Consider the following 26,115-nt stretch of genomic DNA (forward strand, 5'->3'; position numbering starts at 1 on the left):
TTTTAGCTTGGGTAATGAAACCCCACCTACTTCCAGTCCCACTGCAAGAGCACTGGGACATGGTATTTACTTCCTGCTCTAAACAGCTATTACACCCATCAACAGTAGCTGCCCAAGCAGTGGAACATAGCTGCATGTCAGTTGCGGGGGCAGCGATCCCTGTACATTCCCTCACCTGCTTCACAGGCCACAGGACCATTTTGTGTCTGTAAAGACTCCTCAGATGATATACATGACATAGAAATGTAAAGTATTAGTATCCCAAAACTCATGAGTTTATAGGAGAGAGAGAGAAGTCTAACCCAGCCCCTCCTTGAAAACTTCCTGTCTGGCTCCAAGACACCACTGAAGTCAATGGAGTCTTTCCCCTGATTTACAAAGCCCACTATTTCAACCCATCTGTTTCACAGGTGCCTTGCCGTACCAGGAACGACTCCTGTTAATCTGATGCACAGGTTGCTCCTGAAGCCCTGCTAAGACAGAATACCTGACCAGAGTCCAGTGAGCTCTATGCATCTGGGGGGTGTAGATCAGAAGTTGATTATTAACAGCAATGAGCGGGGGGGGGGGGAGAGAAAGAGGAAACTGGACAGGAGGAAGGGGAGGTAGCAGCAAGAGTGATCCAGGACATTCTATTGTGCCCTACAGCTAGAATCTCTCCTGGAAACCCTGTTTCTTTCACCCAGGCAAGAGGCTGAAGAATCAGATCTCAATGTGGAGCCTGCTGCCACCTGGTGGTGATAATATAATACTGCACAAATATGTAGCAGATCAGAGATACACAATACAGATCACCATCACTTAAACGGAACCCAGTCTGATCACATACCTGGTTTCTCAAAGCAAATTCAGTGCCTGTAGGGCTCTCGTGCTAGAATTTGGGTTCGAATTTCTTTTTTTTTTTTTTTTTTTACCTGGAGCGTTTCCATTACCAGATTACTCTGCCTTCTCCCCAATACTATTCACAATTCCTTCCCTCATGCACGAGCACTCTAGAGGTCCCCACTTCTTTCCCATCCCAGTAACTCCATCCTAAAATGCTTGAATTAGTTAGCTGGGATGAGTGGCAAGAGCTGGCAGCACTCTCTCGAGTTTGGCTTTACTGTGGTTTCCTGGATTTAATCCACGCTGCCCTCAATTCATGCAGCGGTCAGGGAGTAGAACAGACAGTAGCTAGTAACAAAACCCTCCACAAAGACTGATATGAGTAGACCAAACAGATCAACCAAAACTGCACTCTAGGAAGGAAAAGGATTTATTTTGCTGTTGTGATCAGAGGATGGTGCAGATGAACTGCAAAAACAAACACCCCACTTATTGGCTACTCTGCAGCCAGCTAAGGAGGGAAGACAATTCAACTACAAATGGCCCCAGTCATCTTGCCTTCAGGTGGTGTTTTTATGGAGCAGTTTACATTAATTTTGTAGTCTTCTGTAGGGGTCTGCGAGGGTCTAAGGTGGGATTCCCCCCCCCATTGTATTTGTAAATATGGGAATGTGGACAGTCAAGTGTGAACTTCACCAGTAAAGTTAATCCCTTTTCATTTGTTGTGTTCAAGCACGCTGCAGAGAGCAGTGCGACAGGGAGCTTTTGGAACCATCCTAGACATCTAGCCCCCTGGTTGACATGCCCAACCCATTAGCTGGACAGTTCCCACAGCATAGTATGAAGATTACTGAAGAGTGTGGTGAGCAGACACATGAGCACACCCACATACACCCCAATCACCAGTTGAGCCATTTCACCTGGCCACTTGTTACACCCAAATGTGACAAACAATCAAAAAATGCTGTGCAAGACAGTGACCAGGAATACTCAACAGCAGTTTTCAAAACTCTGTGGATCCTGTATTTTTCCTTCCAATGCCCAACAGCCGACTCTTCAGTAGAGGCAAAATTTTAACTGTTTTTAAAGGATCACCTTAATTTAGAATTTTCCCTTTACCCAGAGGAAATAAACAAAACCTTTAGGTGTGTCTTTCAGCCTTTTCAGAAATGTTATATACCAAATTTCACAATAGAGTCCATATTTGGAACCCTGTTATAAACCCCGAGACAGACCCAGGATTTCTAATGACTATATTAGCAGATTCCAAACTATATCCTCCACAAGGCCCCAATTCTGGAAACACTTGTGCACTTGCTTCACTTTACCAGTTAACACTCATATGGTAGTATTAGCACAGGGGTTCTAAACTGGGGGTCACAAGGTTATATGGGGGGGTTGCAAGTGGTCAGAATCCACCCGAAACCCTGCTTTGCCTCCAGCATTTATAATGGTGTTAAATATATTTTTAAAAAGTGTTTTTATAAAAGGGGGGAGAAATCACACTCAGAGGCTTGCTATATGAAAGGGGTCACCAGTACAAAAAAGTCTGAGAACCACTGCATTAGCAGGATTGACACCTGCACTGATCCAATACATAGTAGAGTGCCTAGAAAGACCCCAATGGCAGGAGTTACCCTATTGCCTTTGTACAATGTTGTGTAAAGCCAGTGGAGGCAATGTTGTGTATACTATTTTTGACATTTTGCCTGTTACTACACAGCTAGAGAGATTCTACCACTAAAAGAAAGTTACAAAATAGAACAGTGCTATGTAGTTTCATATGTTTATTTTAAAACATTAAACCCAAGCTGAATAGAAACCACAAGTTACATTTAGGGTTTTTTTTTGTTTTTTTTTTAGTATTTTCAGAACAAAAGTTACAGTAAAAAATAGCTACGGTACAATCAATAAAACTACAGAAGAAAAAGGAAAGATACAAAATGGGCTCACTCAGTTTAACCCTCACAATTTAAAAACGTTGTAGGTAAGTGCAGGAATACTTGAAAGGAACTAGCAGGTCCAAAGGTTTAAAAAAAGTATATATTTATATATTATACATATATGTATATAAAGTGGTATGATATACAGCCATTATGGTTAAGAATAAAACAAAAGAATTACAAAAAGGCCAGTTACATGTTCACCAGTAAGTTTCTGTGCACAGTGTCAAACACAAAATTAAAAAACTTCCCTCTTAAAGATGATAGTTAACTAAACCCACAGAGACTTCCCAGCTCACGCTTGCTAACAAGGGACCCGAGGCATATGATTCAACAGCTGGGCCACTAGGGTTTGATCCAAAGATGACTGAAGTCAATAGGATTCTTTCCATTGACTTCAGTTGCCTTTGGATCTCAGGCCCCTGGAAACATCTGCTGGTTGATCCGCAATGTGAACGTGGGAGGGAGTGAGTCTGGAATTGCATGAGGAGAGGGGCGGTACTGAACGCAGAGTGCCTAGAAAGACCCCAATGGCAGGAATTACCCTCTCTAGAATAAAACTTCACACTTTGCATATTGTCAGGTCTATCATTTTCCATTTCCTTTTGTCCAGGCCCTCAGATTGACGGGCAGTTTCACAGATCTCAGAAATAAATAAATAATTCGTGCTGCCTGTCAATGACCCCCAACCCTCCCCACCAGTGGGTAGCCCCCATTTTCACAAGGGGAAGCTGAGGCACAAAGAGGCTAAGTGTTTTCCCATAGTCACATAGCAAACAAGCAGCAGTCTGGAATCAGAGCTACAAGTCTCAGATCCCAGTCTGGGCTTTAACCACTGGGCAACTCTCCTTCTCCACACTTGGTGGAGCCACACACTGATAGCTGAGGGGCAGCAGGAGGCTCCACTCATCTGTTTGGAAGGTCGGCCCACTCTCAGTTTAGAAATTGAGCATTTAGAAGAATTTTCTGCCTCCTGATGCTACCACACCAACAGCGCATAAGTCACGCCCCGACATCAGCCACTAGTTAAAGCAGGAAAGACTGGCAGTGTAAGGTGAATCATCTTGGGTAAAATGCAGGGCCAGGGCAGGTGCCCTGCCAAGTCCTCTTTCTTGAGGAGCAGTGGAGTCTGTCCTAGTGATTGGTGGGGGAACGTTCCACCTGACTGTTTGCTGATGTCCCTGCACAGCTGTGGGAGAGTGGGGTTTCTTGGCACAGTGCAGGTGGGTGGAAGCCTGGCTTCCCTCAATACTCCTGGCTACAGGCTGCCTCTAGCAAGGACCCTTACTTTCTCTGGAATAGAGAGACCACAGTGCTAGTGCCTCCCACCCACAGTCCCAGCTCTTCCAGGCTGCTCCAGCAGAAATACACCACCCGGGAAAAGGGCTAGAGGGAAGGAGTTCTAGGATAGCCAATATGCACTCCCTCCCTCTCAGTTCCTTTTGGATTTCTGGCCACATTCAGGGAACAGATCATTGAGTTCCCGGTTGTGGAGCCAGTGTCTTCCTGCATGATTCTCCAACACTATCCAGGTGTATCCTGCCTGGTAATGAAGGACTTTGCAATGCAAGGAAAGAAAAGGCCACAAGGAGAGTTCTCTTCTCCCCCAAAGCTACCCTGTCCCTTTAGGCACCATGAGGATCTCCATTTCCTTGGTTCATTCATCCCTCTGCTTCCCAGGTCCTGCCATGTAACCATCACCCTTCTGAGAGGATGGGAACCCACCTACCCTTAAATCAACTTTAAGGGGCCCAGTCATCAGAGTGATGTGCTCCCGCTTCTCCCTCTTAAAGGGCAGTGTGCTGTCTCTGCACTGACCTCAAGCCTTGGCTACCCCCCGGGGAGAGAGAGAAACCGGATCTAGGAGTCAAAGATTGGTTTTATCTATATAAACATTTGTACCATGGACACCATTCTGCTGAGCAAGTGCCTACATCTGCTACCCACATCACGGTGCCCAGAATAATGAGCACAGCACAAGGCCAGCCCATGGAAGCTGTTCTTTCTGGGAAAGCCTGGACTGTGCACATGAACATTACACATTCTAAGGGCAACTTGTGTGTGACACGCCACCTCTGGGGCCATTCCAAAAACTCCCCTCATACAAATCAGCCAGTTCAAAGCACTCAAATGGACACCCCCCACAGATCTGGCTATACAAATTAATAATACCTCATTAATAAATGAGGAGAACTCAAAGAGGATGGGGGGCAATCAAATCCCCTCCCCCCAGTCAGGTTTGGTCACATGATGGATGCTGCGATCTCCATTTGAACCCTTTTATCAGCAAGTAAAATGAATTCAGTTAATATTACATACAGGATACAAACACTACAGTTATATTCCCAAGACAGCACAAGAAATTCACAGCCAAGTCTTGATTCGATTTCCTTTACAATTACAATGCTGTTCTGGACACAAGAGTCCAACATGCTATTTACATTTCACATTGTGGAGATGTTGATGTGCTAGAAAGGTCTCAGTTCCAAAATCAAAACATCATTTTGTACATGACGATGGAGCAGAAAGAAAGCAAAACAAACCAGACAAGCCGATGACTGCACTAAAAAATAAGTATTTGCTGCTGTCACCTTTCTAGTCACACAGGAGCTGCCTCCTGTTTTGCTGTCAGCAAGGTGACCGGAGATCAGAGTCTCACAGTTCCCTTGAATTTTGGAGCCATGTACTAATAAGCAATAACGTGGCTTGGTTCTGAGATGATTGTGTGCTGTTGAGAAGTCAGCTGGGACAAGTCCCACATTAAAATGCAATACAAATTACAGAAGAAAAAGATACTCCAGTTTTACTTTGTTTTTTTTTTTACTCACTGTATCTAAGACTCCCATAACCAGTAGGGCCACTTACAACAGATTACTCTTTGCCAGTAAGCTCCTGCTGTTCACCTATGGGGGTGGGGGAGGGTAGAGACACTGGGAGATCTTGAATTTTGAGATGTCTTCTCCTTGGCCATGCTGTGCCCATGTGTTCATCGTTTGCACACAGACTGGTCACTTAGACTACAGCCATCACTTCACACCCATACCAATGAGCACATGCTACTGGCTCTGCAGCAGATCCATTTGGACTAACCCTTAGAAGTGCCACACTGTTGCCCAATGACACACACAAAAAATAAACAGAAATGTGTTAAAATAGAGAGGTCCCTGCATCACATGCAGCGGGACAACAGGGCTCCGTGACTCTTTATAAAAGTGCAAAATCCATGTCAATTAAAGCAAGTCCTGGGTGGGATCCATACAGTACACAGAGCACACTGCAGTCTTGTTCTGTGGGCCATGTAGAGAGCGCACAGTGTCCCACAGAGTTCTTCCTTAATACACTTTAAGGTCACAGAACACAGATCTCCAGTCAGCAACTGGCTGTAGCCTTTGAGCCCTGTTAGAATTTGTTTTGGACAGTACAACCGATTAAGCTAAGCCTGGGAAGGACGCAAGCTAAGGCAGTTTCCAGCCTGGATACTGCAATGAAAGGTATTGGCTCTTTGTTATTACCAGTATTGGCATTTCTGGCTCTGGCATGCTGCATCCGACTTCTCCAAAGGCCCAGTGGGAAAACCCATGTGTTCTTTGTACAGCAAAAGCTGCCAACAGATGCACCTGTTTGACAGAAGTTTATTTCCTGCTTTATGCTCTTCCAAACACTTACCTTACAGGACTAAGGCCATGCTACTGAGAGGCATGCAGCAGATTTTCGGGTGGTTCTTCTAAATCTAAAAGCCTGAAGTATTTGAGTCTGGGCTGCCTCTAGCTGACAGACAACATGGGAAACAGTCCAATCGACTAGGGGAAAACAGGGATTTGTTTCTCTCTAAAATGATCAAGTGTGGTTTCAGTTTTCCCCACTCAATCATACCAGCTGTTATGAGCATCCAACTGTCCAGAGGCTTATAAGCCAGCAGTGCCACATGCCACCCACCATGCACATGCTGCTCTCACACCAAGCTTTAAGGGATCTGTGATGGAACGTAACTAGCGTTTACCCTGAGACCACCTCTCCCAGAAAAGCTGGTCAGTGTGCTACTTTCCTTCCTTCTTTCCTCCCCCTTCCTCCAAAGGTTGGAGGCTACTCCATCAGTGGCTTCTATCTCCTTGAGATGTCTCAAAATATCCCTTTTCTTGGAGTATGTAACTTCCCCTAGTGGAAGTATTGGCATCCTAGTTAATCATCCATGGACTATACAAAATGTTCCCAGAGTGCTGATAACTCACCCCTAGTAAAGGGAAAAGGGCAAGATCTGGAGAAGTCTGATATCATCCAGAGCAAAGGCAGATTGCTAGGCTGACTGGTCCACATTATGGACATTCACTATACAGAGCAAAAAACTAAAAGATGAGAAATGAGTTCCTTTGATGCATTCCAGATATTGTGGTGCTAGATTTGAACCACATTTGTCCTGTGGCCCACCTCCGATGAAAGAGATTTTGTACTTTACTTCTGTTTCTTGCTTAAGCCTCCCTAAGCAACTAGGTTAAGACGGCTTGCACAAAAAGGAGAAATTCAAAAGGATGATTCTTTTACCGACTTGAGTACAAAGTTCATATTCATTTATCGCACGGCTGCACGTTGGAGTCTTTACTAGTAAAAAGTGGTTTATATCCTGTAGAGCACCATTCTTCAATAGAAAGTACAGAACTGGTGTAGGATGCTGCACCCTGCAGGCACACTCCACTGCACCATGGCCCATGCACAGTGTGCTAGGAGATACTAGAAGTTTATTCACATGTGCCTTGTGTATGGCAGTTAGTGGTTAGCAGTTATGACCTGAAAATTTTTTTTAACAAAACAAAAACCCACTGCCCCCTTCATGTTTTAAGACTTGTTCTCTGATCCTGGAGAGCAGAACCAAGGAAGCTGCAACCTTGCTGCTCTTATGACAAGCTTTGGGCTGAGGCCCTGGGATCCTCCTCTAAAGCCAATGCCTTGAGATTTGACTTTTCTACTCCAAACATTAATGGAAGAGTCCAGCAATCTGTCACAAGTAACAGCTTGCATTTGCTATATGTTCACTGGAACTTATAATCTCTCTTGCTCTTGCAAGTTGAATGTCCCATGAGACCTAGTGCCAGGCTATTGCCCTAGAGATTTGAAACTATTTAGTGCAAAAAAAACCCCTAAGTCTTGCAAGTCTTTTCCTGGGAAAATTTGGCACCAAGTGAATTGCTGGCTCTTGTGTGTCGTGTGCACCCAGTCTCACAAAAGCAGCGCCCAGAATGCCACGTGCGAGTACAAGGGCTTCTCTGATGGAGCAGAAAGGTCAGGCTCACAGCAATGGGCAGGCAGGGGTGCATCTGGGACAGCTGGCTGGTGCTGAAAACCACCTACTCCTCAAGAATGCAAAAGCCAGTTATAAAAAGAGGAAAGGAAAAGCTTATTTAAAGTCACCAGAGGAGCGCGTGGAGCCCAGGTCAGACTCCCAGGTAAAAGTAGGTATTCCTTGACACAGGATGAGGGCCTCCGCACAAGGTATCAGGCAAGATGACTTCTTTAGAAACACTAGGTGCACATGAATTAGGAGTGTACATTGGTATGGCTTTCCTGATCTGTACACTATAGCCATGGTCTCAGAGCCTCTGCTTCTTCAGTGCCCTGCAGACTGAGCAGCTCTGCCGGATCACCACACAGAACTCAAGATCTGCAACATTTTTCCATCCAGTTCCTCTGTGGAATGGGAGAGGGTAGAGGAGACAGAAGTAAAAGTATTTGCAAACATTTCCTGATAGACAAAGCTGGTCCAAAGCAGGTGAATCCCAGACAAGCTGGTGATCTTGTGCAGGTGTTTGTTCTCTCTCTCTCTCTCTCCAGGTACAACTAGGTACAGATTTAATTTGAAAGGGGCTTCCATTCAGACTGCCAATGCACAGGTACCAGGTTGGAGGGGTGGTCTGTATTGGAGAAGCAGGAGTTGCACTGGGTTTGGAACAGGAAAGCAGGGTTGTTCTACACGGACAGCACAGGGTAGCAGCAGTTGGCACGTTTTTTAGTTTTACTGAGTCTGCGTTATGTTTTTAATGCACACTGTCAGAGTCTGGGCGAGGTTGGTTGGTAGCGAGGTATTTGGCTCTCATGCTGGAGGTGTACTGGAGGAAGACAAAAAACACAGTAAGTCAGAATGATTGATGTGAACTCTGAATCAGACTATTAGCACCTCCTAGTTGACTTGTGTTGATGTTTACAGCTTACCAACGAGCCTTGCGCATGGTCCTCTGAGGCTCCAACAACCAATCTTTCATAGGCCATTACGCAGTCAAGTCTGAGTGACTAACACTTTTACTCCTGCTACAGAAAGAGGCTGGCTGAGGCCTTCATCTAAGGACCAGCTGATTTAGTCAAGCTCCCTAGCAAGATGGAAATTCCAGCATCAAGAAGCAATACACAGTTTAAATCCAAGTACTCTGAACACAAGAGAAGAATGTGGGTGTAATGCAATAAAAACCCATGTCGGGATTTCAGTGGCTCAGTCAGATTGCCACTTCAGCCCTGTAGAAGATGGGGAGGTTGAGGCAGAGGTATGTTTCATGCTCTCAGGAGAACAAAGATGTCGTCACTGCATCATGACAAGAACAGCTTAGAAGGGGACAATGAGGTTATGCACAGGGCAGTCATCTGTCCACAAAGGATAACCACAAGGCTGGAACTAGACTGATATCCACTAACAACAACTGGATGCTTAGTATCAAAACCTGGCTTTGGACATAGTCTTCCTACAGCCTGGTAGTAATGAAGATGGATTCTGGAGTGAAGGTGGAAATTCATGGTGGCTAGATTGTTTTTAGAAAACAGCTCCAAGAGAATCTGATAGCTGAATGATATGAACTCATCCAAACCATCTTCAGTTTTGCTACAACACAGCAATAAAATCCTCAACACCAAGACTTGTACACAGCAGTAAAGATAGAGACACTGTGCCTTCATGCCAGCATGAAGCTCCCACCTTAACACTGTTACTGTTTCCATGTGGAATTCCATCTTGTGTCACCATGGGGTCAATATGCATTACAGCTGAACAAAGAGAAGACACAGATGTCAGCAGGGTTAATTCCTGCTCCTCTCCTGCATCCTCCTTTACAAAGAGCTGCTATGAACTTTGTCTTTACTTCCTGATAATGCTGTTCACAAACTGATTAAGTGACACAGCTTAACGGCTGAACAAAGTATCAAGTTTACCTGGCAAAAAAAACAAACAGATGTGTAGTTATATAACTAACTAAGTGTAAATATTAAACTCCATTATGATGAATCTTTCCCATTTGACGAGACCATTGTGAAGTGTTCTGTACCTGCACAGCAGAGACCAGAGCACTATGTACTGTAACAGCATTTTGCCATTATTCCGTCAGTGTCTAGGAATAAAACTATCATAGAAGAGCTCACCACCTCTGAGCAAAGCACAGGGATCCCCAGTTGTATTAGCTTGTAGAGATGTTGATGCTTGGTTTGTATACTCAGTGACTGCTCATTTTTAAGTGCCTTCCTGCATCGGAAATGTTCAGCCTGAGAGAGGACATAGGTATTTTGTGGTAAGAATGACCCAGCCCAGTACTAGCATCTAAACATAGAAGAGTGTGTCTCTCTCTCTCTCGGGTCATCTTATCTGTGCTCTCACCATTGAGAAAAGGAGTCAAGCAGTACTATGGATGATGTTCTACACAGGTGTGTAACTATAGTTGTCCCACTGCCCCCAAAAATAAAAAGTTCAGGACTGATAGAAACACACCGAAGAGTTAAATGCAGTAAGCACAACAAAGTAGTTTAGATCAAAGTTCTCCTCCGAGGAACCCATACAAAAGTAGAGTATTTCAGGGACAGCAGGCAGAGCTGGATTTCCTCACTGGCGTCACTCAAAGCAGGAGTCTTAAAAGGAGAATTTTTCAGACAGTAGCACTCCATCTGTGTGGTGCGGGTAGGTGAGAAGCAGGGTGGGAGAAGAGAAGTGGATGACTGCACAAATTCAATCCATCAAGGTTCTTACAGGCAGTGTTTAGATAAAGAATCTAGGAACACATTTTTCACACCCCTTCCTAGAGAGATCATACACGTAGACCTGCAGCCGCCATCTATAGAAAAATCATTGAATCAAAAGAAAAGCAATCTAGTGGGGTGCACTAAAGGATGTACCAGATACACCCAGTGGCATGCAGAGGCCAAAAGATATTGAACCTGCTCCAATGTATCCACGATACAGAAGTCTGAGTAGCACCAAGAAACAGAACAATAATTCAGACTAAAGGGAAAATTGGGTAGAAAGTAAAACCGAAGGTATTGTTTTAAATTCAAGCCTACCTTAAAACCACCATCAGATGTCATACAAGCTGATAAAAAGCGATGGAAGTCAGAGTTAAGGCTGACGTTCTCAATTCATGCGTATTGCGCCTTAGGTTGTGTCCACATTAGAATTTTTAACCAACTTTGTAACCAGTTACCAGCAAGATTAGCCCTACATAGGATTGTGCGTCCACACACAACATAGTTAGAACTTGGTAGTAAAGCAGCTAAAAGTGTTTTGCTCCTCTGGAGTCAGACAGACACATGATGTCTTCTTGTAACCAGCTCACCTCACTGTTTTGGGAGTGTGTACGGAACCCCTAGCAGAATTGGCTGGTCCTGAGAGTGCGTTACCCTACATGCTACAGATACCACTCTGAGATACCACACCTGCATTGCACTTCCGAGGGAGCATGGGGGAAGAGCTCAGAGAGATGCTAACATCAAGGCAGGTTTGTAGATGCAGGTGCCCCGTCAGTGATGTCAGGAAAACTGCCAGAGGAACAGAGCCTGAACTGTGTTACCTGTAACCATTCAACTATGCAGAAAGCCACTATTAAGAGTTATAGCATGGACGGACATTTGGGGAAACAAAAAACAAAAAGACAGTTCACAGCTAAGTTAAAGACAAAGTACCATCCTCAAGTCAGTGTTGGCTGGATATTGTTGGCCTGTGACACAACCCTAAAGTTATTTCAAGGTAGACGGTTGTATTTAATTTCCTTAAAAAAAACGACAACAAAACACAGCTTTCATAGAAGGTTATAAAATCATGTATTATGGATCCTTAAAGCATTCTGGCTAGGACTCTCCAGGTGCCTATATACCTATATTTGTTCTTTTAAAAACAAACACATAAGCAATACAAGATTTAACATGTATTTTCATCATTTTGTTAGCTACCATATCAGGCCATCATGAACCACCCAGTAGATGGATATTTTGATTGTCCTGAGGTCTTGTGCTTTGACGTACATCATTGATCACATATCAATAGTCAGCGAGAACTACTATAGTGCTGTGTTCATTTGTGTTTTAGCATTTCTGCAAAACGTGTATTCTCCCCATCCCCAATTAATTAGAACACACACACCCCCCACTATGGGGGAAAAAAATTCCGATAAGTTCTGCAAGCACACATTGGTTAAGTAGGTGCCTAACACACACACTTTGCAGGCACAAAAATTCTTGGCTGCAAAAAACTGACATGCACAGAGCTATGATTTTAAGAGGCCATATTTGAATGTAAATTAGGTAAATCTTGTGGTCTTTGCAGATCACTGGTACTTCACAGCTATCAAATTATACTGCAGGACTGTACCATGTATAGGTACCACTCCCATGCAATATAACCCCTGGGGGCAAGAGAGGAATACAGTACTTGTATACAGTGGCTCCCTTTCAAAAATGCTAAACACCCAAGACTTAACCTAGTTTAATTAGCTGCCAATTGAAGCTTCAAGGCTTGAATTTTATTTATTTTTAAAGTTTGACCCAAGTATCTTAGACAACTTTGGGTGCAATTAAAAAAAACAACAAACACCTGCCTTTTTTTTTTTCAGGGCAAGGTGACAGGGCCAGCCAGTGGTTCCTGAAATCGCAGAGTTCTAGTTTTTAAGAGAGAACTATAGCTAGAAGCAGGGTTTAAGATAAGCGCAATTTGCGAGATATCTTTGGGAGAATGCAAGAACCTTTTATTTTTGCAAAGCCACATATGATTCTTGGCCTGACCTTGGTACACAGAAAAGATTCTAGGCTGAGACTTTGTCAAGTTTCAGTCCTGAGAATATTTTAAGTCTCGAGACAAATCCCTGTAAAACAAAAGTTTATAATAAGTAGTGTTGATAGACCCTTAAACACAATGTTGCTAAGAGCACTACTATAATACCTGCAGGAATAAGGAAGCAGGAAAGCACCAAGGTCAGATGCCCAAGGAAGGTCTCTGCAGGAGTGCTATAAGAGTGGGGAAAGCTGTGACATTCTGAAGAGCACTAGCATCATGCATTAATTGTTCACGCAGATTTCCATTCATACACTGTCACAGAGTGCACCAAGGCCAAACTATATTCCCTCCCATAATTCAGCCAGCATCTTTGAAATCCCCAAGCACATCACAAGGCAGAGCAGACAAATGGCAAGGCGGCAGACCAAGCAGTGACATGAGAGAATGGGTATCTAGTGTGAGGTGACAGCAGAGAAGCGCCAGCAGGAATGGCAGATATGGAAGAGGAGCAGCAGCTTTATGTACGAGTACGCTGGGGACAGGATGTGGACCGTGGACCATACCAACCCAATTGGAAAGAATCCTGCATTCCAAACGGTGCTAAAGTTTCCACTTTGTTTCAATGGTGATTAGAGTTTTCTTTGGACTGAGTGCAATGTACTTTAACCAGTTACAATGTGTTGCTCAGGAATTCAGATTCCACACTATACTCCTCAACTCGACCAAGTCACACAGTTCATGAGCTACAACTACAAGACCTGGTACCAACCACTTATTCATTCCTACTGCAACTAGTTCTGGTTGCCGACCACTATGGGGAGGGAAAGAATATGGGCTATCCTGGAGACTGGTTGTAACAATATTAACAGCACATAATTCCTCCGACAATGAAGCAGTGCAAGGAAAGGACTCACTGGCACGCCATCCACAGCGTATGCAGGAAATTGAGGGAATGTTTTTGGCATACGGCAGCGTTGAAACAGAACTAGGCAGAATCAAGAATTTTAGTGCTTGTATCTGGACATCAGGGGAAAGTCGCTTACTTGTAACCCTGAATGCAAGGATAAAATGGAAAACTACATATGAGCTTGCAGTACAGCTGGTGGTTCTAACAAGCAATGTGCAGGAGCAATTGTTTGGTTTTAAGATTCTATGGCAGAATCTAACGAAAGTGGCAGAAAAATCTCTGGTTTCTAGCACGCCATTGTATCAGTGAGCAAAGGAGTAGTGATAAGGGCTCAAGGGAAGCCAGAGGTGGTAATAGACAGCCAGTCCTTATTAAAAGACAGCTGTGTTGATCCACATTATTGTTACCAAGTGGATACCCAGGATAGGGGTAATTCTACCTTGTGCTTAGTGTGTGGAACACTTTTGGTTTGGCACACTCTAGTGCCAAGTGTAGATACTGTTCATCAACTCTGAATCTGTGGATTAAAGCAGCAGTGACTTTGGCTCCACTCTGAGGTGTGGCTCCCTGGCAAGGCTTCTTGTATGCATTCTGACAGCCACAGCGAAATGTTGACATTGCTCCTTTAATCGGCACCAGGGCAACCCTGGTTAGCTTCAACTCTTGGCAGGAGGGAATGCGGGGTGGTGCAGGGAGAAGGAATGTGAAGAAATAAGGCACTGGCCTGGGGTAAATAGTGCAGGGAAGGAGGGGCGGGTGGGAGTGGAGGAGGGGTTGAGCGAGAAGGACCTTATTTCAGTACCTGTTCCATTTGAGGGCGCGGTTACCAGTACGTCCGTGCACTGTCCGAGGGCTTAAACTGCCAGCTCATATGGCTGCTACTGTCCATGGCAGCCAAATACAACTGTGATGATGCAGGAGAGAGAGAGAAAAAGAGAGTGCAGCCTCAACGTGCATGAAAAACACAGTGCAAGCAAGTGGCACGCTGTGGTGTGCGCCAGTGGGAGGGAGGGCTCTACCACCCTACAGGAATAGCCCTGGGACAAGAAGGAAGAGAACGATGAAAGGAATGACGGGGAAAAAAAGAACAGACAGACAAACAATGCAGTAGGTGATTAGCTCTTCTAGGATTATTTTGTCTTGGTTTTCATAATCTGTTCCCACAATCAAAGCAGAGCAGGATACTTCAGTCCTGGCCATGCACTGTCTCTTTACTCTGCTTGGGTGGCTCCTTTTTGCAGATCTCTGTTCCCTGCAAACAGGGGAGCATGAACACTGATATTTTTTTCTGTGCAACCCCAAACAGCAGGAATCGTTTGCTGACTAAATGGGCTCAGCCTTTTCTTTCACTCCTGAAATAGCCTCAATTGCTTAATACAGAGATCTGCCTTCATAGACTCTGGAGCATCCTCTCTACCCTACTGTCTGCCTAGGTAGCAAGCACAAAGGGATCCATTCCTTTTCCCCTACCCATGTGGTGTATGAACACCCTTAGACAGTCCCTTCCACTATCTGGGGTTTCTGAAGGAGAATGTACATCCCATTTCCTCCTCATGGTCCAGGTAGGGAAGCTGATACATCCTCCATCCCACCTCCCAAACTTAGACATAATGTCTCCCGGATAGCCCTTCTCTCTGACTGCCCCAAGTAAAATTCCTTTGAAAAAACCCTTACCAGCATCTCTCCTCAGAAACAGCTGGAAGCACCAAGATTTAGCTCCACATTCAGGGCCATTAATACAACCAGCTACTGAAGAACCAGGGAATCCTCTCCTCATGGTTAGAGCTCCTGCAGAAAGAAGCCTCCTTTTTCTGAGGCAGAAGAGCTATGGGGCAGGAAATGCTGTGTGGCAAGACCTTGCCTCAGAGGAATAGGATGAACAGGTCTGTGCAGTGTTAAAGGGACAGTGCATTTGCTGTAACAGAGAATTCCACCAATACAGCAGCAGTTTATGACACCACACTGAAAGCTGCGGCTGATCTTTCTCTGGAGCCAGTTCCATCACCAAGAGCAGGTAACACTTTCTAAGCTCAAGTGCTGAATGTCAGGGACCTGGAACAAGTTTTTTTTTCCCATTCTAAGCAAGCTTCAAGAAGTTTGGCCAGTTTGAGAAGTATAAAAATCAGTGCTGGCATTCCTGTTTGCCTCTTCTCAATTTAGAAGAGTCTTTTGTTGGATGAAGGCCCCACTCAGTGAACTGGACTTAGCCCCTATGGTGTGGGTTTTCACTAATTATAACGGATGGCCTGTTATTAAGTATGCTGCGTCCTCAGGAACTGTTAGCAGGTTGGTTAGTTAGCATTCTGATGGCCCATGGCAAAAGGCGGTATTGCGGTAATGAGATTACAGCATCTGGAGAGAGAGGTGAATACTCATCTAATTTTTTTTTTTAAATGAATAAAAATCCATACTTTACTTGATAGACTAAAATGGCCAGAGGCCACTTCAAGCTCCTGATTACCAAAGAACCTTCCATGAAAGATTTTTTTTCTCCTTAGGAAATTAGATACAAAAATAAGAATTTGAAAGTTGTGAAATGAAAATAAAACCCTTCAAAAAGGAAAACTTCATCCTCTTGTTTTCATAGTGTAAGTTAAGGAGAGAGTCCACATTACCTTCGGGTTTACTGGTTCAGCAGTTTATTTTGCAAACTTAAAGGGCCGAGCCCACAAGCAGTTAGTAAGTGTGTGTGAGACACACACCCAACTCACGGAAGTCACACAAAGTTACTCACAAGTTTCAGTGGTGGCAGGATGGGTCAAGAGCATTATTAGATTTTTATATTTAATTTGATCTATTTCATACATACCATGCCCCAAGTAGCATCTGGGCTTTTATTTTCAATGGCAGCTTAGACATGCCTTGTCTGTTAAGTTTTTCACCATTTATGGACCAGATCTTCTGCCTCAAGCCGCACAATCAGCTCTCCCTGAAGTACATAGGAGTGACATGTGCATATCCCCAAAGCAGAACTTGGACTCGGATGTTGAAGCAGAGAGAAGCAAGACAGACACTTACTGAGGGAGGTGGAGACTCCCGGCCAATCAGAGGCGTGTTCTCACAGCGGGGGTTCTGGAAGTTTGCATTCTGGCTCCTATGAAAGGGAAATATACATGGTGATAGAAGGACACATGGCACATTCCCCAGCATAGAGACTTTGGAACTGGCACACGATAATCCACAATGCAGGGCACTATTACCTCCCACAGACGCTCACTGGAAGTGTCATAATTCAATTCCCTGGAATGCTTTCCCTACATGCCAAATGGGTCACTTCTACTTTGATCAATGGGACACTAACATGGGTGCCCGTCCATCTCAGTGTACACTCATTTAATTTATGAAGTATCCATCTCAGGGTACCTGTGATTTTTTTTTTTTTTAAATATAGAGCTAAACGAAGCCATCCTCCCTGCCCAAAAGTGAACAGCCACAACAAATGTGGGAGAATGAAATAGATGAACCAATTCAACAGACAGTCCTTGCAGCCAGCCAGACACTCCCAGGGCAGGAGCTCTGTAGAAGGGATACCTAAACTCAGACTGCCCTGCCTGAACTAGATGGATCCGGAAAGCAAAGACTGTTGACCTCAGCTGCTTTGGAGGAGAGGACAGTCTAAACCTGCTATCATGTGGATTTCCACCACTTGGGAGGCTTAATACTTCTCTTGCAAAGCAGTTACTTCTGAACAGTCCTTAAGGAACAAGGCTCGTAATGAAAACTGGTGACACTTAACTCCATCCCTTCCATAGGCAACACTGTAAATCCTCTAATACAAGGCAACTCAGTATTTTCTAGTCATTTACCTCATGCAGTTATTTCTATTAGAGAACACAAACACTTGCCAATGCTGCAAGTAAAAAGATCACCAAGATCAAGCGATATAAACAGAATCTTTTATCGCTCTTCGTCTCAGGCTTATCACACTGCTGTTAGTGAACTTGTTCATTTCCCAGTGCAGCTGCTGCAGAAAGTGTACTTTAGCTATGCTGTGCAACGGACACCCACAACAAAAGTACAGCAAAGCATTTTGGATGGAGATAGCTATAACATGGCTCCTCTCCTCACTCCTGGCTACTCACATGTACTCCGTGACAGGAGCATTGCTGACTGTATGCGCTGCTGCTGGAATGCTGGTCTCACTGCCATAGCTACTCCCACAGCTATAGAGGCTGGGCATGTGCACCCTGTACAGATTATCGTGGGTTTGTCTGTTCCCTTGCGCAGCAGATTCCTCCTCTCCATCATCTGAGCTCCTGCAAGAAAGAAAGTTTATCTTAATAGCCTAGAACTGTTACATTAGTGGGGCCTGCAAGAAACCAGAGCACATGGTAGTCCCAGTAACCTTCTAATCCTCCTCCACACATCCCCCCTAACAGCCAGTCAGCATGTGCCTCAATATGGCAGCATAGATACAGACCCCAGCAAGCATCTCCTCCCCAGCCACTAGAGTGACTCAGGCCTCCCACAAATACCATCTGGACTTTCTCAGAATGCAACATTTTCCATATTGTCCGAAAGTCCTTCCTACGGGGCCTGGCAGATAAAGCAACTCCAGTTTATATGGCTGGGGAAGCTGTGGAGTGTGAACACACCCAAGAACACTCAGCACTCATTTAAACGGGGCACTGGTTACAGTATTAACCTTATACCAGGTCTTCCTCATACACCATACTGAAGTCGCACTTTGCCGTATGTCTATTTCTTGAACTGATTTCTAGAGGTCTTCCATGTGACATACCACAAAATAAGGTTGATTCTGCAGTAGTTCTACTCCATGAACTCCCACTGAAGACAATGAGAACTCCATTCAGAGCAGCTACAAAAAAGGTCTCTTTCTACTTTAGTGTGTAGAACAAAAAATTTTTTTGGAAGCCAGTGCAGTAGGGCTTAGCTACTGTGGGATTAAGGCATTTTTGCCTAGGCTATTCCTTCCTATCCTAAACAGAGCCCTTGCTACCTTAAATATCTGATTTTGATGTATTTGTTTGGACTATTGTTCTCTTGGGGTCAACGTTCCTATCTATACCTTCGGGGTTATAAAAGGTAAGTCTCATCCTACATTTTCTAGGAATGGAAGGATTGATTTTATGAGAAACACGAACTTTATGAACTGAGTTAGTTCTTAGTCATTTTTTTTCCAAAGGAGAACTGTACATCAAGCTCTATGTTACAATGGTACCACCTTATTCAACAGATCTCCCCTTTACGTGCAACAGTTATATATTTGTTAAAATCTGCAGATGTATTTTTGCTATTTTTACTCTTAAGCCCTGCAGAGCCCCCCAGCTATGAAAGGGGCATCTGAATCCTATTTCTTCCTGGATAACAAAATTGCCTAGTAACTGGAAGAATCTGTTCCATCTGTGTAAACCCAATGAAAACAAGAGATTGGAAGAGTTTGCCCTGCAGAACCTTCACTACTAGCAATGATGCATGTGGGAAAAAAAAAATCACTCAGAACACAGATCGAGTTTGCAGTTGGGAGAAAAGTTTGTTAACCGGATGCATTTAATATGCAGTCAATGAGAAAATCACTTCTTGGGGCACTGCTACACACCAAACCTTCAGCTGAAGGCCAACTGGTAGTCAAGCAGAATACCCAAGGTAGAAACAGACTAGTAAAACTATTCTCTACCTGCTGATCTAAGATTTCAGAGAAACCACCTCTGCTTCTTCTTTCTCCTCTGAGCTGTCTAAACCCAACATACCTTGTTTTTCCCTGGTGCAGTATTCTTTACCCACCTTCATTCCTCTTTCCTCCCTGACATGTAGTCCTACTCCTAGCCAAATGATCTAAAGCAGCGAGCAACCCATCAGAAGCAGACAGCATGAGGTTGTCATGAAACGATAATACCTATTTCTTACACAGCACTTTTCAATCAGATTTGAACGTGCTTTACAAGAGAGATCAGTACCATTTTCTCATTTCTGATGCATGAATCTCATATTCTGAGCCACACAGTATAGCTCATTATTGTTAGGCCACTGGAGTCCATTTCTGAACAGTGAGTGTTTATCAGAGGCATAGGTGAATACTAGGTTACTCCTCAAACCGAGCCATGTAATTCTGGACTAAGCAGGTGACAGCAACAGCTGGTTTATAAATCTGAAGAGACAGACACCAAAACTCCCGTATGCCTGGTACGTATACCTTAATCCTTGGAATGTTGTTCTAAATAGTTACAGAAATCAAACCACACTGCTAGAGACAACTTAAGGTTTTGTTGATAATCAACAATCTAGGATTGCTTTTAGAAAAAAAAAAGTGTGAAAGGGAACACTAGGCAGCCTCAAATCCAGACACCACATTTCCCACCAGCTGAACGCTGTACACATTATGTTCACACTGGCTAACCCAACAGATTGCAAGTCAGTGTGGACTCTTGCACAGCCTACACCTCTGCTTCAGTTTGGAAGAGCAGATACAGGTATCATTGCCCATCACTTGAATAGGGTGGTATGGAAATTTTGGGGCTATCGCAATATTACATCACTGTTGTGCAACTAATTAACCTAACTCCGGCCCTTCCAATCCCCCTTCATGATATTCTCAGTATAGGGATATTGGATACCACACTGGACAAGTCAATTTCTGATAGGAAACATTCCACACTGGCAGGGAGCTGGACCAAACAGAATGACATCTCCAATGTCTATGATTAGAAGACAAGTTATCGCACATCTTGTCAGTTGCTGTCAGTGTCAGTGCCACAAGGTGACAGTAAAGTTTTACTAAAAAGGAGGCAGACACTGTATTTTACCCCTAAGAGAAGCCAGTCCCTGAACTGGGTGCAGAGAGTACAGGACCCAGATTAATATGTAGACCTGCTGTTTACTGCTGCACATGGAAACAGCATCAAGACCTCCAGTTGTTTTCTGAAGACACCGATATATTTCCAGGTGCCCTTTAAAATACAAACCAGGAAGGGCAGCCCTCACCACCCCAGGAAGTCTTCCTGATGCATTTGAGTGCCTCCAGTTCTGTACACTGAGCCTTGGACACTGTTAAAATCACCTAAATCGTATTTAGAACATGAACATTTGTTGAACACCACAGGGTACTTTTCAAACAAATGAAAGCTAAAACGCCAATGCAACATGTTGTACAGAAACCTATGAGATGACAACTGGCCCTATGACAGATGGACCAATATATCCCAGTCTCATAACATAAGAATGGCCATACGGGGTCAGACCAAAGGTCCATCTAGCCTAGTATCCTGTTTTGACAGTGGTCAATGTCAGGAGCCCCAGGGAATGAAGAGAACAGGTAATCAAGTGATCCATCCTGTTGCCAAAGCCCAGCTTCTAGAAAACAGAGGTTAGGGACACCATCCCTGCCCATTCTGGCTAACAGCCATTGATAAACCTATCCTCCATGAATTTATCTAGTTCTTTTCTGAACCCTGTTCTAGTCTTGGCCTTCAACATCCTCTGGCAAAAAGAGTTCCACAGGTTGACGGAGCATCTCACTTTTAGTTACCAACACTACATATCCATTAGAAATAGCAACAGGTCTCATATTCCTTTAGTGCCACAAAATAATAGATGCACTTTTTATTTGGTCATCTCATTATTGCTGGGGCCATATTCTGCTCACATTAGTCATGCAGTTAAGTCCCACTGAAGTCAGTGGAATTGAGGGAGTAAGGCGAGCAGGACCTTATCCTCACCACTTCAGGTCTCTCTCCCAGTACTAGGAAAACACCCCTTCCAGAAATGCGACGAAAAACAGGTATTGTATAGTTCAAGTATTGCTGTCCTCTGCCACCCTAGAGCTATACCATTAATCTCTAACTCAGACTAATAGAAGTCTCACTCTGCACACCATCAAATACCCTCTATGGTGCCTATATACAGAGTTATACAGTAAAAAGGTTTTGATTTAAACTGACCAAGTTAAGGCTAACAAATCCTCCTCCCTTTGGGCCTACGTTTTATAACATCTTATCCCTCATGCTCTTAAAGCACACATGGTAAGGAGTTCTATGCTGATGGGCATAACTCCAGTTGCCAGCTTTCATTAGGAAACAGCTCTATAACCCAACAGTGTGAGCTGACTGTATCTAATCCCACTGCATACCTTTTTTGCTGCCAAGTGTGTGGGACGCTGCACACAATGGAACTGAACATGAGAGCCGTGACAAAGGAGAAGAGAACCAGGTAAATGAGCCCTTCCACTCCATCATAGCAGAAGCCTGTTAGAGCCTGGACGTAATCCTAAAGGGAGAAATTAAGCAGAGCCTCTTGGGTCACCATAAAAAGTAACACTGCAATTCCCATATTTCAAAAATCCCATCACCTGGATTCTGGCTCACCATCTAAAAACTAAGCCATTTTCCACAATGTAATTTGCTTGGTTTCACTGGACTCAAGGTTTTTAAAAAGCTAACCAACCCCCTTGTTTTCACACAGGACTCCATTCAGGAACAGATGTACCTTGTATTCTCAGCCATACATATAAAAAAGGAAGATCAAGATAAGTCTGCCTGTTCCATAGTTTCACTATTACTCATGAAATCAGTAGATGTCAATTTCCAGTTCTGCAGCTCTTCCACCCAGTGCCCCACTACCCTTGTGCACAGCGAGACCTGGACTATAAATTTAACTGTACATCTTGGTAAAGCAGCAATTCACTCACCAACATGGAAATCTTGCTCTCCCACTACAAAGCGCTATATATGTGAAAGGCATTGGACCGAGAACTGTATGAAGCTTAGAGTTAGGGTCCATGAAGCCTCAGTGCCGCAATTTGTAGAAGTACAAAGGTTCACCAACTAATTCCCTACACTAATCTGCCATTAAAAATACACCACCCCAAAACAGATTCTCTGACCTCTCTAGAAGTGGAGTAGCAAAGCCAAATAAACGGTCTACTGTATTTTGATGCTCCAGAGAGCTTTGTACTCTGACCTTCAAAGAGCTCAGCACTCTGGGGCTCTGTATCCGCACAAGACAGTGGATATTTGTCAGCTCCAGACACTGATTCTCCATACTCACCAAATGAAGACTGCGACAGTCTACTAGTGCAGTCAGGTGCTGCAAATTGATCTCGGTGGAGTTTAGAACCTCCTGTATCCGAGTAAGGTACTCCTGTAAGCAACAAGCTAGAGATTAGTAGAATAAAAGGGCTATGCAAGAGCTTACTTAGGGCCTCATGTTGAGGGGACACATCCTTTACTCGTCCAGTGCTTTCAGAAGGTAAGTTCAAGATGTTTTACCTTGGAGGTGGGGTACTCTCTGATGGCTGACCTGAGCAGCTCCAACACATCATCCTGCATTTCCACCAGTGCTTTGTGACTTCCTGACAGCTTCTATTCAAAATGAACATGAACATGGTCAGTCTTCAGGGGGAAGCCAGGCTATGCACAGAGGAATTTAGGAACTGTCATTGTCAAGTACAGAGATATCATCTACGTGATCCAGAGTAAACAAGCAGTGTCTCACAGCTGCAGTGATACTCCACATAACCCACTTCTTCAGCTTTAAAAGCACAGGATGGAATGAGCTTTCTAGTCTGTACTCTTTCTGGTCTCCTCAAACATACACAAACACAGCCAAGGTCAGATTAGTGGGAAAGAAAGTGATTCCACTCAAGCTCCACCTACAATCCCAAGCTCCTTCCACACATAGCAGCTAGATTTTTCTGTAAAAAATCATCAGTAGTGAAATAAAGAAAAACGTAGAAACACACATCCCACTAAGGCAAGTTCACACTCTTCAGCAGCATGACCAAAAGCGTCTGATGGCATGATGCCACATTTTAAGGAGATTTTAGGCAGGCAGAACATAGTTACCCAAACTGCATTTTGTCTGAAAGAGTAACATCTCCGCTCTTGGGGGGAAAAAGTGCCGCATAAGCAAAAAGTAAAACTATGGTCCTGACCACATCTCGTGTGAGCAGCAGCACCTCCAACAACACTGTGTGCCTGACCTAAGAAATGTGAGTCTCTTATTGCACCAGTACCACTTCTCATAGCCCCTGGAAAGTTTCCCAGTCACGTACTGACCAAATTCAACCCTGCTTCCCTTTGGAGAGCTGAGGAGATCACAACCAGAGATGGCACAACTACAGGCCAGAAGCTAGAACCACCAGTAGATCTGAAAGTCCTTTCTTTTTACCAAAGAAGGGGTGACTCAGCTGGGAAAAGCCCTGATATTTAGACCAAGCTAACAATCTCTAGGACCGGATTTATCATTTTAAATCCAGCCTCACTGAAATGCAGTTTGTGGCAACAGAAGGGTGTGAGCTGAGATACCCACCTGCTGAAATGGGTTTGGATATCCAGCATTACAGGCAAGATAATAGCGCAGAGTATCTGTTGAGAGAGACAAATAGAAATCAGGCTATATTTATTTTTTCCCCACTTTGAGCCTTCTTATGCTTGCTGCAAGGGAAGATTTAATTCTAAGAGCATTAGTAACGATACGCTGTGTGACAGGCAAAGTGTGAGCAGACCCACTTTCTTCCCTCCTCTGTGGTGTTATGGAGCATGGAAGACACTGAAGGGAAGTTGGCTACATTCTTCAATAAAAGAAAGGCATGCTAAAAGCTGACCCTATTGCATTTTCCTCCCAATAAATGGAATGAGACTTTCCCACCTATGCAGGAAAGTGAGCCATGAGGAGAGAACCACCAATGCTATGCAGAATCAAAGCAGCCACCATACTCAGTGGCACTCAGACAAGACACTGGGCTGGAGTGTGAGATTTGATTTCTGTGATCCTATGTCAGGAGAAAGAATTACACTAACATGGAAGAGTGTGCACACCGGTGCTTATGCTACACATCTGTAGTAAGCACAGCTGCCTGAACACATTTTTACACAAGAGAAAGACGACATCTTTGCAACATGGATTTACTCTGCCTTACTTGAAGGAGCAGCTGGTTATTAAACAGTCCTCTGTGGAGGGGACGTAGTGGGGGGCACAGCCTGGAAAGTGCCTGAGGAAGAAATGGAGGCTGGAGCTGCAGAATGGAAGACTTCTAGCATAAATTAGAGATGAATCATACTCTTCCCCTACTAGTATTTGCACTTATTAAAACCCAGCTTTTAACATGCACTGTTTTTCACACCTCTTCTTGCTCACTCAGAAAGGTGCTTTCTGCACACAGCCAATGAAGTTCACTGCAGATTTAACCCACAGGAAAACTCCTCCTGCAGTGGAGCATGCCAGGGTACTGGAAACAGGGGTGGTTCTTGTGAACAAGGCAATATCACCAGACTCTTTCATAGCACCCCCAAACGTTACTGAAACTTGCCCTGTGCTAAATTCAGCCTCTGACAGAGTTATGCCCTGCCAGTTAACCCCAATACAGTGGCCACCACTAGCTGGGAAACACATTGAGCCCTATACATTGACAGGTCAGCCTGTCAAACGCATGGAAATGTCGTCCTGATCCTTCTTTTAGGGTACCCTGGATACCCACCTAGACCTCTAGAAGGGCTTAACAGTTTGAGGGATGGAGAAATTAGCACATGCAAGTTACACATCAGGATTCCCTTAAGCCATCCTTGATGAGGCCACAGAGGGGGATTTTTGTAAATGACCATTTATCTTTCCACAACTCCCATCCCTTCAGACTCCTTTTTAACCTGTTTGCAGATCTCAGTTCCTCTCCAGCATTCATTTTGCCAACCTCTCTTGCCTCTTCTCAGAACAGAAGGCAGTTTAGAATAGCCATGCATACAACAGATGACTCTTCTCTCCCACACACAAAAAATAATAATTGGGGCCTTTTGCAGATTGATCTTTTTCCTATACACTATGAAGACTCATTGAGAGAGAAGTGACTTTTCCAACTACTCCTCACCGTGGGGCTCAAAAAGAACAGAGAAAGTAAAAGCCACGTGAGGGAGCCAACAAGTAGGCCTGCTCCTGCTGCACTTACCACCAATATTGCATGCACCTTTTATCGTGCCTGTATGCACACTGGGACTGAGCAGTACAACGTAGCTTGTCAGCTCCTGCATGCTGGCAATGGAACCTGACAGCTGTCATTTATAATTCATTAGCCTACTCTGAGACTGCTTCCACCAGCTGCTCCATCTCTCCCCATTGAATTTTGCTCTGGGACAACTTACCTATAGCTCAGCCGAGCCATTAAACAGCAATTAGTAAAAACTGGGCAGATAATAGGATAGCGTGTGCTACTGAATGGATCATGCCACGAGTGCATTGTGCGCACACTGTGAATCAGAAGAGATTGCTTATTCCCGGCCTACATTAGCAAATAGACCTTTCCTGAGCAAGAATATCATACACAGTCCACAGTATCCTCAAGTTGGGGAAAAAACAGCCCAGTGACTGCCAGATGGAACAGCACCAAGTTGCACAATCCCCACCACGCCCATGAAGCTTCACATGGCAAACTGTCCATAAGCTTCCCAGTTATATTTTGGACCCTGTGGGCCTGGCATCAGAGTTTA

At 44.2% G+C, this 26,115-nt stretch overlaps 1 protein-coding gene across 5 annotated transcripts in view; it reads right to left on the reverse strand.

Annotated features, from left to right (window-relative positions):
- Positions 1-2,665: 2,665 nt before the first annotated feature.
- The window catches only part of TTYH3 (tweety family member 3), a 105,864-nt gene continuing 82,414 nt past the window's right edge, over positions 2,666-26,115 (reverse strand). Inside the window, exons 8-15 of one of the 5 annotated variants that reach the window (XR_004002203.1) lie at positions 23,948-24,003; positions 22,906-22,998; positions 22,685-22,777; positions 21,768-21,904; positions 17,764-17,937; positions 16,700-16,775; positions 16,491-16,610; positions 8,781-8,866 (exon numbers count right to left, since the gene is read on the reverse strand). Coding sequence is in view for 3 of the 5 variants with exons in the window: in XM_030576703.1 (XP_030432563.1) it covers positions 14,505-14,585; positions 16,700-16,775; positions 17,764-17,937; positions 21,768-21,904; positions 22,685-22,777; positions 22,906-22,998; positions 23,948-24,003 (710 nt within the window). In the remaining 2 variants the exon portion in view is untranslated. Of the gene's footprint in view, positions 8,867-11,897; positions 12,863-14,483; positions 14,586-16,490; positions 16,611-16,699; positions 16,776-17,763; positions 17,938-21,767; positions 21,905-22,684; positions 22,778-22,905; positions 22,999-23,947; positions 24,004-26,115 lie in introns of those variants that run through there. The other 4 variants (XM_030576703.1, XR_004002204.1, XM_030576704.1 and 1 more) reach the window with 4 other exon arrangements.

The sequence above is a fragment of the Gopherus evgoodei genome, chromosome 10 (genome assembly GCF_007399415.2).
Source record: "Gopherus evgoodei ecotype Sinaloan lineage chromosome 10, rGopEvg1_v1.p, whole genome shotgun sequence".
In the NCBI taxonomy this organism is placed as follows: Eukaryota; Metazoa; Chordata; order Testudines; family Testudinidae; genus Gopherus; species Gopherus evgoodei.